This window comes from Salvelinus namaycush, chromosome 4, assembly GCF_016432855.1.
Source record: "Salvelinus namaycush isolate Seneca chromosome 4, SaNama_1.0, whole genome shotgun sequence".
Taxonomy (NCBI): domain Eukaryota; kingdom Metazoa; phylum Chordata; class Actinopteri; order Salmoniformes; family Salmonidae; genus Salvelinus; species Salvelinus namaycush.
In genome coordinates, this window is record NC_052310.1 from 35,711,162 (window position 1) to 35,728,370 (window position 17,209).

The window sequence follows — 17,209 nt, forward strand, 5'->3', positions numbered from 1 at the left end:
TGCCCTGTAAGCCCGGTTGGTATTCGACCAGGATTACTACAAATTTAGATAACTGGCTAGACTAATTGACTGACAAAACTGCTGGCGCACATTGTATAGTCTATTCTAACTCTTAAAAGTAAATTGAGAGCCGGCCCTGGGTAGACTATGAAAGAAGAGAGATCTACTCAGGGTTTTCGAAAGCTAGGCAGCTTCAGATTCCAGCTCAGGCTTCATCTGTTTTATTACCGTGGCTCTTGCGCGTCTGCCTGCTTGGAACTGCACGTGCATGTCCCACGTGGCTAGTCCAACGCCAAACTCATTGAAACCATGCGGAATCAACATTACATGGGCGAGTCAGTGCCACACTTTAATTACGTATCGTTAATGCAGTCTGGTGTGCACAAGCAACTTTTAACCCACTCCTAATCGATAAAAATGCTCAAACGAAAGTTTGTGAATGACGTTTCAAATGCATAGTAGTGTAATGTGATCAGTATTTAAAAAATTGTATACAGTTGACCCAGGTTAGCTTGGTAACGCTTCAAACCTGACTCGTAGTATAGGGCTTACATGTGCAGCAGTAAAACGACTAGTTAACCCGTCACCTGATCAAACTAAAGCTCTAGTATCACTGAATAGGTGTAGTCATCTTCACTTTAAAGCAACATTTACTTTCTCTTGCTTTTCAACATCATGCACCTCTAGCTCTGAATGAACAATTTTAATCTGTGCCATCATTCCTAAATGCAAGAACACACCCTCTACTGGCCATGTTCAAAGTTATATACAGTGTTCTTCAAATCAACATGGGAATGCAGACTATGGGGACAAGACAGAGCACGCACAAGACACACACTGAAAGGTCTGTAGAATTTATTATAATTCTATTAGTTTAAACAAAAAGCAGAAATTACAGAAATATTTACAGGTCTGCATTCTCTTCTTAAAATTCTGACAAGTCCTCTTGGGCGGGGCGGGGGGGGGGGGGCATTTCAGTTTGTCCCTGTAGTGCCATTCAGAGTAACATTTTACAAGGTTGGGGAGGAGCAGCACTGGCCATGACCATAGCTTTTCCAATCATCTGCCAGGTCAGTCGACTGATAAGAGTTCTGCGGTGAGAAAGGTGAAATGAATGTGCTTACACAGGACATCCGTGGGGAGACTAGCGCCACCTTGGGATGGGAGTCATCTATAGGTCACAGGTCTACAACCCAAAACTACCCCCCCAGCAGCTGCAGCACAATCCAGTAGCCCGCTATAAAGAGCCAGCACATGGGTGTGTTCCTATAGGTCAGCTCACAACAACCCCTTCCTCCTCTTTCTAGCGATCACACCTGGTTTTTGACCATATGTCAATAGAGCAGTGGTAGTCCTCCAAGAGGGTGACAGAGTGCTTTAAGCCTGCCAATTATAAGGAGAATCACCACAGGCAGTCCCAAGGACAGACTAGAGGGCCCTCTGTCCCCCTGGGAAAAGAGGGCACATGGCAGACAGGACTGAAGGTGGGAAGGCCTTTAGGTGGTCAAGTCAGTAGGCCTCCGGTGGGAGACTACCGAGGGAGCCATAGGGATAACCAGGTTCAGACTGGCAAATAGCGCTGAACCCTGGATGTTGTGGGGGTTGAAAACCGAATCCTTGGGGCTTGGGCGAATGTCAATGTGGCTAAACTTGTGCGTGTGAGGGGGGGGATCCCATTCTGAGATTAGCATCCTGAGGGCTGTGTAGAATGACCCTGCTAGGCTGGAGGTGGATGAGCATCGTTTAGTCTGGCTGGGCAAGAGGCTAGTGGAGCGTGTGCATGAAGCTGTCCAGGTTGTACTCTGTGTCATACTGCTGCTGATCCCACAGGTCCCCCAGACCGTCCAGCACGTTCTTAATGGAGGCTTTCCCTCCGGAAGACGACTCGCCCTTATCATCCTTCCCATCCTAGACAGAGAGACAAGTTAGAGAGACGGAAACACACACGTCAGACGGGCAATACTGGTTAAATGGATGTGTGCGTGAAAGAGCAGCATGACCAAGAAGACGAGGCGAGAGAGACGAAAAGAGTGCACATGCCGAAGTGCGTGTACCCAAGGGAGAGCTACTGACCTTGTCCAGGGTGAAGAGGTTGAGGAGCTGGTCGGTGCCCATACTCTGCAGGCTGGCGTTCTCCTGGCTGATGACCGCGTTGGCGATGTTCATCTTGAACTTCTGCAGGCCCATGATCTTCTCTTCCAGAGTGCCCCGAGTGATCAGACGATACACATTCACCACGCGTTTCTGCAACAAAAAAAAGACACCATTACAAATGTCACTTTTCACTACATCGACTGCCAAGCCGGTGCGCATGTTTGAGATCAACTGCATTGCAGTCGGCATGCACAGAACCAAGATGAGTGATTCTGCGCCTCGGCTTGCTCAAACACACCATTGCCTAATTCACACTATAGGGCTGACCCAAACCGCACTGTGTTGGGCCTGGACCTCGTCTTCGTCCTTTCTAGCACGGTTCCAGCAACTACGGTGGGTGATTAACTAGGCCAGCCAAGTACAGCTTGCCTTGGCTCAGTAGTGTGAAAAGGGGTGTGTGTGTCCATGGAGGCTGTAGTGTACCTGTCCTATCCTGTGGGCGCGGTCCATGGCCTGTAGGTCTCTCATGGGGTTCCAGTCGTGTTCCACAAACACCACCGTGTCAGCACCAGTCAGGTTCAGACCCAGACCACCCACGTGCGTGGTGAGCAGCAGCACGTCAATGGAGGGGTCATTGTTGAACCTGAAAGCGAGCGTGACAGAGCACAGCAGATGTCGAGAGGGAGAATGAGGGGACGAGGGCAAGAGCACGTGAGATGGAGGCTGAGAGAAGGAGAGTGCCTTTAAATTCAGATCAAATTTGTCGAGTTAGACAATGGGTGATGTTACAGCAAAAGCACGGACTGTGCCGGAGTCTGGTGTAGCAATCTAAGCTCCTGACTACGGACACCCCTGGCGACGTGTGTTCGAGCCTCGGCTCTGCCTACTATCTGTGCCCAATACCGGTCTCAAACTACTTCTAAGGTGTCCGGTCATAAAAACAATCACATGGAAGGAGGAGATGGGAGTTGAAAATAAATATTTTTATATGCTGGCGACAACTAATCAGAGTATTCCATTATTCCCTGTGACACCAACACCATTTATTTGCCCCGCCCAAAGAACATGCTCCTCCTTTATTACCTGGAGACGATGGCGTGGCGCAGGCTCGCCTGCACGCTGCCGTCAAGTCGCAGGTAGGTGACGGTGGGCAGCTGGGGTTTGAGCAGGTCGTGCTCCACGATGTCCAGCATGCTTTTCAGCTGACAGAAGATCAACACTCTGTGTTGGGCAACCACCGCCTCTGTGCCCTCCGCTGAGCCGCTGCTGCCCAGACCACAGTCCAACAACAACTGGAGGAGGGAAGAGGGGGGGGGGGGGAAGCGCAGGATTACAATTTAGTGTTTTGATCTGTAGGTGTTTAGTATGGAGTTCAGAGTGTAGGCGATCGACCGATATCTGCACCTCACCACACTATCCCCATCACTGCCACTTCTGAAGCAGAGGAGATGGGGGGGATAGAATGGTACCTGAAGGCTGAGGGGGGTAGGGATGGTGCGGGGTTAGCTTGGGTTAATTGTGGCAGCATGCTTCAGTTCGACTCGCGCCTTAGCAAGCAGAACACGGCTAGGCAAAAAAACAAGTGTGCTCACATACTCCAGTCGCTTAAAAACGAGAAAAAAAAGCAGCAATAGTACCGTTTGTTCATTTTGAGACACCGTAGACAGTACACTATTCCTCAGAAGAGTCAGAATTAAGCAAACTCAAATCTTATTCGCCATTGAAAAATCTCTAATGTTGACCAATCACAAAGGGGCGTAGACTTCAGGTTGCAGAGAAAATATTTTTGGCACAAACCCCCAAAAAACCTTGAAGACCAAAACGTCATAATATACACACAAACTGTTCCAGCTGGGACGCATGCAGACGCCTTTAGTGTTTCTTAATCCTGGTCCTTGGAACCCCAAGGTTTTGATTTTTTCCCTAGTACTACACAGCTGATTCAAATTGATCAACTCAAGCTTTGAATCAGGTGCGTAGTGCTGAGGAAAAAACTGAACTGTGCACCCCTTTGGATGCCAGGACCAGGATTAAGAAACACTGGGGTAAGGAATGCGGAATTAGTGGTACCTGTTTGAGGGCTGAGAGTTTAGGCGAATGCTGGATGTCTCGAAGGCTAGAGTGTTGTGCTGCCAGCTGGTCTGTGATGCGCTTGTACTCAGGGTGCTGTGGCAGCAGTACCAGGCCTGGGTGGTTACACAGCTTCCTCAAGTACTGCAGAGCCTGGAGGGAAGAGGACATTAATAACAAATAGCAAGTATGGTATACACAGACTTAACATTTCAATGCAGGTCATATTCACATGTGTGAGAAGCACAGTGGAGAAAAAGGACACTTTCATGGTCAGGGACAATCCAAAAACTACAAAGGCAGTCACAATGTGTGTACCTGGAACACATGGCCCGTGGCCTTCAGCTTGGGTTTCTCCTCCTCCTGGGTGGAGGCTGTAGAGATGGTGTCCTCCACACCGACCTTGGCCCGGGACTTGGCAAAGTCCTCATACAGCTGAACCTGCAGACAGAGACAGACACAGGGACAGAATGTTTGAGGGTATCAGTTTGAGCAATGGCAGGCACAGAATTGCTAATCTAAAAATCACATGAGTAGTTATTTGGGATTAACTGTGATTTGTAGATCAGTGATTCTACACAGTCCGTCTGCAATGTAGTCAATATCAAACACGCACACAGATTGTATGTATACAACAAGCTACATACGAGGCTTTCATTTATTGGATTGAAACATTAAGATTTGTAGCAGCCTCAGCTTCTATGGTGACTAGAAAGTGGAAAATACACAAGTGAATGTTCTCTCCAAATGAAGACAGTATCTATAGTACCAGTCAAAAGTTGACACTCATTCAAGGGTTTCTTTATTTTGACTTTTCTACATTGTAGAATAGTGAAGACATCAAAACTATGAAATAACATATGGAGTAACCCCCCCCAAAAAAGTGTTAAAACAAATCAAAATATATTTTATATTTCAGATTCTTCAAAGTTGCCACCCTTCGCCTTGACAGCTTTGCACTCTTGGCATTCTCTCAACCAGTTTCATGAGGTAGTCACCTGGAATGCCTTTTAATTAACAGGTGTGCCTTGTTAATTTGTGCAATTTCTTTCCTTCTTAATGCGTTTGAGCCAATCAGTTGTGTTGTGACAAGGTAGGGTTGGTATACAGAAGATGGTCTTTCACCAAATATGGCTAAATCCATATTATGGCAAGAACAGCTCAAATAAGCAAAGAGAAACAACAGCCCATCATTAATTTAAGACATGAAGGTCAGTCAATCTAGAAAATGTCCAGTACTTTGAAAGTTTCTTCAAGTGCAGTCGCAAAAACCATCAAGCACTATGATGAAACTGGCTCTCATGAGGACCACCACAGGAAATTAAGCCCGTTACCTCTGTTGCAGAGGATAAGTTCATCAGAGATGCCAGTCTCAGAAAAATCGGCAGTTGATTGCACCTCAGATTGCAGCCCAAATAAATGCTTCAGAGTTCCAGTAACAGACATCTCAACATCAACTGTTCAGAGGAGACAGTATGAGTCAGGCCTTCATGGTCAAATTGCTGCAAAGAAACCACTACTAAAGGACACCAATAAGAAGAGACTTTCTTGGGCCAAGAAACACGAGCAATGGACATTAGACCGGTGAAAATCTGTCCTTTGGTCTGATGAATCCAAATTGAATATTTTTGGTTCCAACCGCCGTGTCTTTATGAGACGCAGTGTGGGTGAACGGATGATCTCCGCATGTGTATTTCCCACCGTGAAGCATGGAGGTGGTGTGATGGTGCTTTGCTGGTGACACTGTCAGTGATTTATTTAGAATTCAAGGCACACTTAACCAGAATGGCTACCACAGCATTCTGCAGCGATACGCCATCACATCTGGTTTGCGCTTAGTGGGACTATCATTTGTTTTTCAACAGGCCAATGACCCAAAACACAACTCCAGGCTGTGTAAGGGCTATTTGACCAAGATGGAGAGTGATGGAGTGCTGCATCAGATGACCTGGCCTCCACAATCACTCGACATCCCAAACCATCGCAATTGGGTTGATGAGTTGGACCACAGATTGAAGGAAAAGCAGCCAACAAGTACTTCACATATGTGGGAACTCCTTCAAGACTGTCGGAAAAGCATTCCAGGTGAAGCTGGTTGAGAGAATGCCAAGTGTGCAAAGCAGTCAAGGCAAAGGGTAGCTACTTTGAAGAATCTCAAATATATTTTGATTTGTTTAACACTTTTTTGGTTACTACATGATTCCATATGTGTTATTTCATAGTTATGTCATCTTCACTATTATTCTATAATGCAGAAAATAGTCAAAGAAAAACCCTTGAATGAGTAGGTCTGTCCAAACTTTTGACAGGTACTGTACGTGGCGTTGTTAGTGTTTCAAGGTGGGCCCCTCCATGTGGTGTACCTGTAGAGGGCTGAGGTTGCAGTAGTAGTCCTGGATGATCTTGGGGGGCAGGTCCTGCAGCACGTCCTTTTTCATCCTCCTCAAGAGGAAGGGCAGAACTTGGCGATGCAGCGCCTCCATGGCCAGCACCCCTGAAGGGGAACAGTCATTAAAAGCTACTAACACCACTGTCAGTGTGAGAGTGTCAAGACAGTTTCTTCAGGGTCATGTTTATTAGGGCACAACGTATGCTACGGAAACCAACAAGGGTTTCTTTAGTACAGATAGCACTAAACTGAAGAAACGGCGAGGTACTAAATAGGGCTGTGACAATACCAGTATCGCAATACACTGAAATATTGTGGCAAGGAAACAAAAACTAAGCAGATTGAAAGTCTAGGTTTGTTTGACATGACACCAATTACTGTTAGAAAAATATTTTAATGAAGGGGGGGGGGAAGTAAGATACTTTACCTAATGGTGTCGTTCTAAACACTACTAGAGCAACAGCACATGTGGAGGAGGCATACAAGGTAATGTGGATGGAGAAGGAAATGAATTGCGTTACAATGACCATCAGGACGTACCCTTTCCATGCACACTAAATATGTTTGCACTTTTGGCAACTTGACCTACATTGCGTACTTTAAAATACGACCATAGTGCATGATCTATGGCAGTGGGGGGATTCTTATGACATTGCCAACAAGATTTGAGTACTATTGGATAGAAAACACTCTGAAGTTTCTAAAACTGTTTGAATTATATCTGTGAGTAAAACAGAACTCACTTGGCAGGCAAACTTCCAAACAGGAAGTGAAAATTCTGAAATGGGTTTCTGTGAAAGGCATTGCCTATTCAATTGTCTTTTATTTATTTATGGATCTGTATGCACTTCATACGCCTTCCACTAGATGTCAACAGGCAGTAGAACATGGAATGAAGTCTCTAGCCTTTTCTGGGACCGGATGGGACTCGTTGAGTGAGAGGTCAGCCATATTGGTAGAACTTGGCTACGCACTTCGGTTTGTCATATCATTGTCTGCAATGCGGTAGGTAGACGCGAAGAAATGCTCTGTCTGGGACGTTATTGGATATATTTGTGAAAAACATCCTAAAGATGGATTATCAACTGAGTTTGACCAGTTTATTCAACTATGACTTTTTGAATTTTTCGTTAATGCGTAAAATCTTCAGGGACACGTGAGCAACACCATGCTAGCCAAAGTTGCTAATTCGACAGAAGAAATTCTAAAACAAAACAACGATTTATTGTGGAACTAGGATTCCTGGCACTGCATTCTGATGAAAGATCATCAAAGGTAAGGGAATATTTATGATGTTATTTCGTATTTTTGTGGACTCTTTGGACTCCAACATGGCGGAGAGCTGTCTCAGATTATTGCATGCTGTGCTTTGTACTAAAGTTATTTTTTTTAATCTAACACAGCCTTTGCATTAAGAACCAGTGTATCTTTAATTATATATGCAACATGTATTTTTCAGCAAAGTTTATGAGTTTGTTAGATTACGTGGCTGTCTAAAATTTCTCCGGACATTTTGGTGCCATTTGTGACCATGGCTGCAATGTAGAACCATGATTTATAGCTATAAATATGCACATTTTCGAACAAAACATATGTATTGTATAACATGATGTCATTAGACTCATCTGATGAAGTTGTTCAAAGGTTAGTGATTAATTTTATCTCTATTTGTGGGTTTTGTGAAAGCTATCTTTGTGGTGAGAAAATGGCGTTGTGTTTTGGGCTATTGTGGTGAGCTAACATAAATATATATGTTGTGTTTTCGCTGTAAAACATTTTAAAAATCGGACATGTTGGCTGGATTCACAAGATATTTATCTTTCATTTGCTGTATTGGACTTGTGATTTCATGAAATTATATTATATGATATCCCTGTGGCGCTAGGCTAGGCTATGCTAGTCAGCGTTTGATGAGGATGATCCCGGATTGGGGGGGGGGGGGGGGGGGGGGGGGGGGTCGGTAGAATTTTAAGAAACAAAATTTGTTCTCGACTTTTTGCTTAAGGAGAAACATAAGAAATAGCGCAAGACATTTTTCAAGAACCATTGAGGAATAGCAACTTGCTTACCTTTAAGTCTATTGTTAATTTTTTTAAATGGCAGTTAAGAAATTTCTTCTTAAGGTTTTGTGAATCTAGGCCCAGGGCTGTACCTTTCAAATTAAGAGTTTAACAGGTCAAAGGAGCAAAGATTCATCCGCGTCAGTTTAATTTTTGCCATGGAAAATAGAGTATTGCAATTTTCTGACAAACTATTTCAAGTGCCAAATGAACAAGATCCAGCTTCCGTGCACTCATTGTTAGGCACTCCGGGCTGATGACCACACCAAAATCAGATCTTACCGGCCTCCTGCTCACGCGATGAGCTCTTGGCATCACGGCTGGCCAGGATGGGTTTGCCGTAGCGGGCAGCAAACTGTCGTTCTGTGCCCAGGAAGCCGGGCATGAGGAAGTCAAAGAGTGACCACAGCTCCAGAACATTATTCTGAGGAGAGGTGGGAGAAGGAGAAAGAGAGCGAGTTCTATTAAACTGAAATAAACACTAAGATTTACAAGTACTCAATGCTTGGGTTTAACTAATCTAAAATAAGTCTGCAGCAGAGTAGACAATAAGCACACTCTAGCCTACATTACCATTAATGTCACAGGCTTGGCATAAAGTCCTTACTTCATTTCATCCACTAATACACCTGTCAATGTAAAACTAATACATCCAACCACCCCACAGAGTGGAGGAACTGGAATCATTAGGCCAGAATAGAGAAATTATTAGGCAACATTAATCTAATGCAGTGAGGATCATGGTTTAAAGATTAGTACCAAAACAAACACACTGCAAGTGTGTTAGCAACTTAAAATCAGATGCATTTCCACTGCAGAAGCCTTTGCTCATTCTTCACTGACTAAAATGTAAAACGTTTCATGCCCCCACCTGGATGGGCGTTCCTGATAGGATAACTCGGAAGTTGGCGGCCAACTGCTTTATGGCTTTTGAGAGCTTGGTCTTCCCGTTCTTGATCACATGGCCCTCGTCGAGGATACAATAATTGAATTTTACATTCCTAAAACAAATTAAACATAAGTTATTTCTAAAATCACTTATCCAGCCTTCCAAATAAGAGAATTATATATAAATAAATCACCTAAAAAAGTCAATGTCGTTCCGTACAACATCGTAAGAGGCTACTACCAGGTTGTGCTTTTTCACTTGATGCTGTAAACTGCAATACAAAAAACAATAATTGATTGATTATTTTAACGTGAATAATTGAAACAAATGACGCTGTGTTCTACTCAATCTCTGTGGCGGAATCGTGTGTATGTTTGGGTGTGTCAGGGTCGGTACAGGGGTCTTACCGTGCTCGCTCTGTAGGGGGTCCCGTGTAGTGCAGTGGGTTCAGGTACTCTTTGGTGCAGAACTTGCCCACCTCGTCCACCCAGTGACCTGTCAGGGTGGGGGGACACACCACCAGAGAGGGCAGGGGGGTGCGGTCTGCCGCCTTGGTTTTGGCATACTCCTGTGCCCTGTACACAATGTAAATTAATATGACAACTCCTTTTACAACAGAGGAGCCTCTCCAATGTGCTGACGGTGTACATTTGAAATTCAAACTGTGGGCGCGGTCCAGGACAACTACATTGCAGTTGCCTGCCAGATTTCACAATGCCTGGATATGTATTTAGTAGGGATGTAACAATTTAGTGATACAATGGCGTCGGGGACCGATGCATATCTTAAACACACACACACACACATATACATATATATGCAGGCTTGAAATATGCTTCTTTGTTTACTATTGTGCTATACTCAAATAATAGCATCGTATGCTTTCGACGAAAAGCCTATTTGAATTCTGACATGTTGGCTGGATTCACAACCAGTGTAGCTTTAATTTGGTATCTTTCATGTGTGATTTAATATAAGTTTGATTTTATAGTAATTAATATTAATTTGGCGCTCTGCATTTTCTCAGGCTTTTTGCCAAGTGATACAGTAGCGTCTTGCCTAAACTCAGATTTTGGGATATAAATATGAACTTTACCGAACAAAAAAATACATGCATTGTGTAACATGAAGTCCTATGAGTGTCATCTGATGAAGATTATCAAAGGTTAGTGATTAATTATATCTCTATTTCTGCTATTTGTTACTGCTCTCTTTAACTGGAAAAATGGCTGTCTTTTTCTGCGACTTGGCTCATACCTAACATAATCGTTTGGTGTGCTTTCGTCGTAAAACCTTTTTGAAAATCGGACACTGGCTGGATTTACAACAAGTATAGCTTTAAAATGGTGTAAAATACTTGAGGAATTTAAAATTATGGGATTTCTGTTGTTTTGAATTTGGCGCCCTGCAGTTTCACTGGTTGTTGACGAGGTGGGACGCTACCGTCCCACATACCCTAGAGAGGTTAACGACGTTGACGAGCGAGTAGTTTTACAACGGCCCACGACATGGTTTATGAATGTAAAAGGCAGTCCCGGTGATCCGCTATAGGAAGAAAAATGTTGTGCAGGTAATATGGAGCAGATCTTTTGATCTGGTTGGGCTAGACTCATGCCGTTTACGCTGTAGCAATGGTGCAACTATGACGCTAACAGATCTGCACTCACATGTTTCTCTAGGGTACTCGGAAACAAATGGTACAGGGTAAGCCTCGATTATAAACCCCTTAACATCATTATCTAGGAGATTTCTCATAGTAACAGTGCGCCAAAAATGAAACTGCTAAGTATTTTATTGCATATGCAACCAAATTCGTCGCACTTTAGAGCCCTGCATATAATTGTGTTGACAATCATTAAATATACCAGTCATTTTGCATGCCGAACAACCCAAGGCAATATCAGTAGCCTAGTCAAACTGCTCGCTGGGCCCAGCTTTACATGCTGACCAAAGCAAGGTAGGCAGCCTGATCCTGATCTTGCACATGTGCGCGGCACCTACAGCATTCAAATGCAAATATGGCTTGTGATATTCAGCCTCATTAGTTGAGTGAAAACTAGGGCTGTGGTGGTCATGAAATTGTCAGCCGGTGCTTGTCCAGCAAATAACTACCGGTCTCACGCTAATTGACCATTAAAACACATTTAGCATCTACAGGCTTCCACGCATAGCCTACAAGCCACTGGAACACTTAACAGCCTACACCATCACAATAAATCAATTTTACACCGGTCTAAAGAAACATGACATTTAGAAAATGTTGTCTATTTCAGAAGAACAGACTAGCATATCTAAGTAGACCTTTGTTAGGCCCTGATCTGGCTATGCCATATGGCTGTGGGCTACACTAGTTCATTTAGCAGATAAGATTTGCTCACAATTCCGTGGCATTACTTTACAATGTGAAGCATACAATTGAACACAGCTGAATAAAATACAGGATATTTTCTGCAAACGATTTGAAGGAGCGCACACATGCGGCTATTCTGTGTTGAGCGGTTAACAAAGAAACAGGTTCTCCCATATGCTTAATTTGGGAGTTTATGCAACTTTTGTGATACAAACGTTGGGCTGTATGATTTGATTACATTAAGTCTGCATGATGCAACTTTTTTCCAAATCCTGTGTCACATGAAAAGGCATGAGCCTTTGTTTTTGTTTTTTGCACAAACTTCAGCCTCTCATTCACAATATGACAAGCACTTTATAATGCCTCGAATTTTCAGGCGGAATCCCCTTTGTATGGCTGTAATGCCCCCTTAAAATTATTTTTTTTAAATCCCTTTTGCGGCCAGTGGCCGCTGTGCTGAATAATTAATTATAATTCCCTTCTCCTGGCTGCGTGCTCCTCGCACATATCTCAAGTCTTATTAGCTAATGCCCGGCATGTAGTCGGGTCCTTCTCACATGCTACAAATTAAGACAGACATGTCGGGGATGCAACTGCGCGCGTCATTATCGAATTATGAGGCGCATATTGAAGATGTTGGAAGAACTGTCCAGATTTACTTTGTCAGCCAACAAGATGAGGAGGCCTAACGAACAGTGACAGCACTAGCCTGTCAATCTACTATCCCCATAGTACAAAAGTTAACCCATTCTATTGGGCAACTTGTCCTACCGTGCGAGAAATAAATATTCCAAAACAGTCTGGGACCGTTGTGGGATGCGATAGATGCCAAGTTACCAACCACTAGCGTCAAAGACCTTTAAAAGCAATGAGGCTGATGCAACAGCGCAGAACATTTGTTGATAAGCGCAGCCATGCTCACACAGCAGTAGGCAAAACACCATTCTCAAAAGTGACAGCAAAATCGACTATGCATGTAATGCTTTATTATAAAAAAGGTGCATTTTTATGGTGATAATTCTTCCCCAAACTTGACTCACGCGCCACCTATGTATGCCAGTCTAATCCACTTTACAACCGGTGTAATGTGCTTAAATTAAGTTATTTGGCCACTTTATGTTTTGATAAGGCTTGTATCATAACTATAGGCCTATGGGCTAGGCTACATGAGGTGTGTGAATAGGATTTGAAAGGTCGCAAAATGGCATGCGGTGTTTGCCTTACTACACACAAGCTGGGCATCATTCACAAGTGATATAGTCACAAGTGATATAGTCACAAGTGATATGCTAATAGTCACCCATCAGGCTATTCTTGATATATACTAAATGTGTGTGAAATTAGTTTTGATTTAGAATGGACCAGTAACATGCACCTGTCTCGGAACAGAGAAAAAAAAAATAATCTATGCACTTAAATAGCGGAGGGAGGATGCTTTTTCTTTGGTTCATTTTCATGCCAGGTAAGCTATACTCATTGCTTTGCTTTGTAACATGTGCTTAATATTAGGAAAGTTGATAAATATAGTAGGCCTAGCCTATAGAAAGCTGATGGGATCCTGCTTTTAATAGAGGCGATCAAAACTCTGTTCTCACAAAATTGCATAGCCTTTAGAAATGTTGCGCAACATGAGCTCATGGGCTCTCATGAAGTGTCTGATTAATCACTCTGACATCAATGCAAATGTAGAGGGACATTAGCGTGCTGAGTACCAGGCAGTAGGCTACTGACCGTCAGAACAATCAGCGCTTAGTTACCATGACTAAACGGTGTGGCGGTATAACGGTCAACCTACATAATTTACTAGGTTGTTTACAATGCTTTCAGAAAGTATTCACAACCCTATACTTGACATTTCGTTGTTACAATCTACACAAAATACTCCGTCAGTGGAAGAAAAATGCTAACATTTGTAAAAAAAAAAAAAAAAAATGTATGAAGAATAAAAACAATATCTTGAGTCGGTAAGTATTCAACCCCAAGTCAATACATGTTTGAAGTGATTACAGCTGTGAGTCTTTCTGGGTAAGTCTACAAGAGCTTTCCACACCTAGATTGTGCAACATTAACCCATTATTCTTTTGAAAATTCTTCAAGCTCTGTCAAATTGGTTGATCACTGTTAGACAACCATTTTCAGGTCTTGCCATAGATTTTCAAGCAGATTTAAGTCAATTCTGACACTTAAGAACATTCACCATCTTCTTGGTGAGCAACTCCAGTGTAGAGTTGGCCTCGTGTTTTAGGTAATTGTCCTGCTGAAAGAAGAATTAATCTCAGTGTCTGGTTGAAAGCAGACAACCAGGGTTTCCCTCTAGGATTTTACCTGTGCTAACTCCCCAGCCTTTAACAATTACAAGGATACCCATAACATGATGCAGCCAGCACTATGCTTGAAAATATGGAGAGTGGTACTGTTGTATTGGATTTAACCCAAACATAATTTCTATTCAGGACAAAAAGTTAATGCTTTGCCACATTTGTTTTACTTTAGTGCCCTGTTGCAAACAGGATGCAGGAAGACAATTTCTGTACAGGCTTGCTTCCACTTTGTCAATGAGGTTAGTATTGTAGCGTAACTACAATGTTGTTGATCCATCAGTTCTCCTATCCCAGCCATTAGTCACCATTGGCCTAATGGAGAAATCGATGAGCGGTTTCCTTCCTCTCCGGCAACCAAGTTCAAAAAGATGCCTGTATCTTTGTAGTGACTGGGTGTATTGATACACCATCCAAAGAGTAATTAATAATTGCGCAATGCTCAAAGGGATATTCAATGTCAGCTTTTTTATTTACCCATCTACCAACAGGTACCCTTTGCAAGATGTTGGAAAATCTCCCTGTCTGTGTGGTTGAAACGGTATGAAATTCACTGGTCGACTGACCTAACAGATAATTGTGTGTGTGGGGTACAGAGATGTAGTCATTCAATTATCACCATTATTGCACACAGAGCGAGTTCATGCAACTTGTGACTTGCTAGGAAAATATTTAGGCTTGCCTTAAAGGGGTTGATGGCACCGAAGAGGATGGCTGACATTTTACATGCTCCTAACCAACCGAGCTTCAATACGGAAGTGGTCAGATGACGCGGATGCTACAGGACTGTTTTGCTAGTACAGACTGGAATATGTTCCGCGATTCATCCAATGGCATTGAGGAGTATACCACCTCAGTTATAAGTTTCATCAATAAGTGCATTGACGACATCGTCCCAACAGTGACAGTAAGCACATCTCCCAACCAGAAGCCATGGATTACAGGCAACATCCGCATCGAGCGAAATGCTAGAGCTGCCGCGTTCAAGGAGCAAGACACTAAACCGGACGCTTATAAGAAGTCCCGCTATGTGACGAACCATCAAACAGGCAAAGCGTCAATACAGGATTAAGACTGAATCCTACTACACTGCCACTCATTGGATTTGGCAGAGGTTGAAAACTATTAAGAGCTACAAAGGGAAACCCAGCCGCGAGCTGCCCAGTGACGTGTGCCTACCAGATGAGCCAAATGCCTTACATGCTCACTTCGAGGCAAGCAACACTGAAGCACTAGCTGTTCTGGATGACTGTGATAAGTTGGTAGCCGACGTGAGCAAGACCTTTAAACCGGTCAACATTCAAAGGCGCAGGGCCAGACGGATTACCAGAACGCGTACTCAAAGCATGCGCTGACCAACTGGCAAGTGTCTACACTGACATTTCCAACCTCTCCCTGACCGAGTCTGTAATATCTACATGTTTCAAGCAGACCACCATAGTCCCTGTGCCCAATGAAGCAAAGGTAACCTGCCAAAATGATCACCGCCCCTTAGCACTCACGAAGTGCTTTGAAAGGTTGGTAATGGCTCACAACAGCATCCTTCCGGATACCCTAGACCTACTCCAATTTGCATACCGCTCCAACAGCTCTACAGATGACGCAATCACACTCCCCTTCTCCACCTGGACAAAAAGGAATACCTATGTGAGAATACTGTTCATTGGACTACAGCTCAGCATTCAACACCATGGTGCCCACGAAGTTCATCACTAAGCTAAGGACCCTGGGACTAAAACACCTCCCCTCTGCAACTGGATCCTGGACTTCCTGACGGGCTACCCCCAGGTGGTAAGGGTAGGCAACAACATGTCTGCCACGCTGATCCTCAACACTGGGGCCCCTCAGGGGTGTGTAGCGAGTCCCCTCCTGTACTCCCTGTTCACCCACGACTGCGTGGCCAAACACGATGCAAACACCATCATTAAGTTTGCTGACGACAGTGGTGGGCCTGATCACCGACAGCGATGAGACGGCCTATAGGGAGGAGGTCAGAGAACTGGCAGTGTGGTGCCAGGCCAACAACCTCTCCCTCAATGTGAGCAAGACTAAGGACAAGGGCCGAACATGTTACAGCACCGTAACATTGACGGTGCTGTAGTGGAGCGGGTCGAGTGTCAAGTTCCTTGGTGTCCACATCACCAACGATCTATCATGGTCCAAACACACCAAAACAGTCGTGAAGAGGGCACTACAAAAACTTTCCCCCCTCAGGAGACTGAAAAGATTTGGCGTGGGTCCCTGGATCCTCAAGAAGTTCTACAGCTGCACCGTCGAGAGCATCCTGACCGGTTGCATCACCGCCTGGTATGTAGACTGCTCAGTATCTGACCGTACGGCGCTAGAGGGTAGTGCGTATGGCCAAGCTTCCTGCCATCCATATAATAGGCAGAGGAATGAGGAAAGCCCATAAAATTGTCAGAGGCTCCAGTCACCCAAGTCATAGACTGTTCTCTCTGCTACCGCACAGCAAGGAGGTACCGGAGTGCAAAGTCTAGGACCAAAAGGCTCCTTTACAGCTTCTACCACCAAGCAATAAGACTGCGGTATTGTGTATAGGCCAGTGACAATCTAAACTTTATCAATTTTAAATTCAGGCTGTAACAAAATGTGGAAAAAGTCAAGGGGTGTGAATTCTTTCTTAAGGCATGTGCTGTTGAAAATGGGGCTTCATCTGGCTATACCTGCTGAACGGGTCTTACAAGAGATTTTATTTTGATTGTTCAGATTCACCATGAGCAATAGTTTTGGTATTTTTGCCATGTGTATATGGTAATTTTGTGCTATGAAATTAAGAAACTTTCCCTGTATAACGAAGACAGCAATCACGTTTGAGGCGCACTGCATGGCCGAAGCCAGAGAAGAAGAGATCACTCTGCAAAGACTTTCAAATGGTCAAAACCATTCGATTTTGAGATGGGGTGTCATCCAAAGTTGTGCTGTATATTCAATTGGCTCTCATAGGTAATTTGTAAACGATAAATATTGATACATTACTAGCTCAAACACTTAATTCAGAGATGAGTGGAGCAGCAGTGT

At 43.9% G+C, this 17,209-nt stretch overlaps 1 protein-coding gene across 1 annotated transcript in view; it reads right to left on the bottom strand.

The window, feature by feature from the left end:
* Positions 1–737: 737 nt before the first annotated feature.
* Positions 738–17,209, bottom strand: part of btaf1 (BTAF1 RNA polymerase II, B-TFIID transcription factor-associated) — a 58,605-nt gene continuing 42,133 nt past the window's right edge. Inside the window, exons 29-39 of the mRNA XM_038991763.1 lie at positions 9,910–10,077; positions 9,696–9,773; positions 9,485–9,614; positions 8,896–9,037; positions 6,528–6,658; positions 4,483–4,605; positions 4,165–4,317; positions 3,178–3,386; positions 2,578–2,737; positions 2,074–2,244; positions 738–1,908 (exon numbers count right to left, since the gene is read on the bottom strand). Of these exons, the coding sequence (XP_038847691.1) occupies positions 1,765–1,908; positions 2,074–2,244; positions 2,578–2,737; positions 3,178–3,386; positions 4,165–4,317; positions 4,483–4,605; positions 6,528–6,658; positions 8,896–9,037; positions 9,485–9,614; positions 9,696–9,773; positions 9,910–10,077 (1,609 nt within the window). The 3' untranslated portion in view covers positions 738–1,764. The remainder of the gene's footprint in view (positions 1,909–2,073; positions 2,245–2,577; positions 2,738–3,177; positions 3,387–4,164; positions 4,318–4,482; positions 4,606–6,527; positions 6,659–8,895; positions 9,038–9,484; positions 9,615–9,695; positions 9,774–9,909; positions 10,078–17,209) is intronic.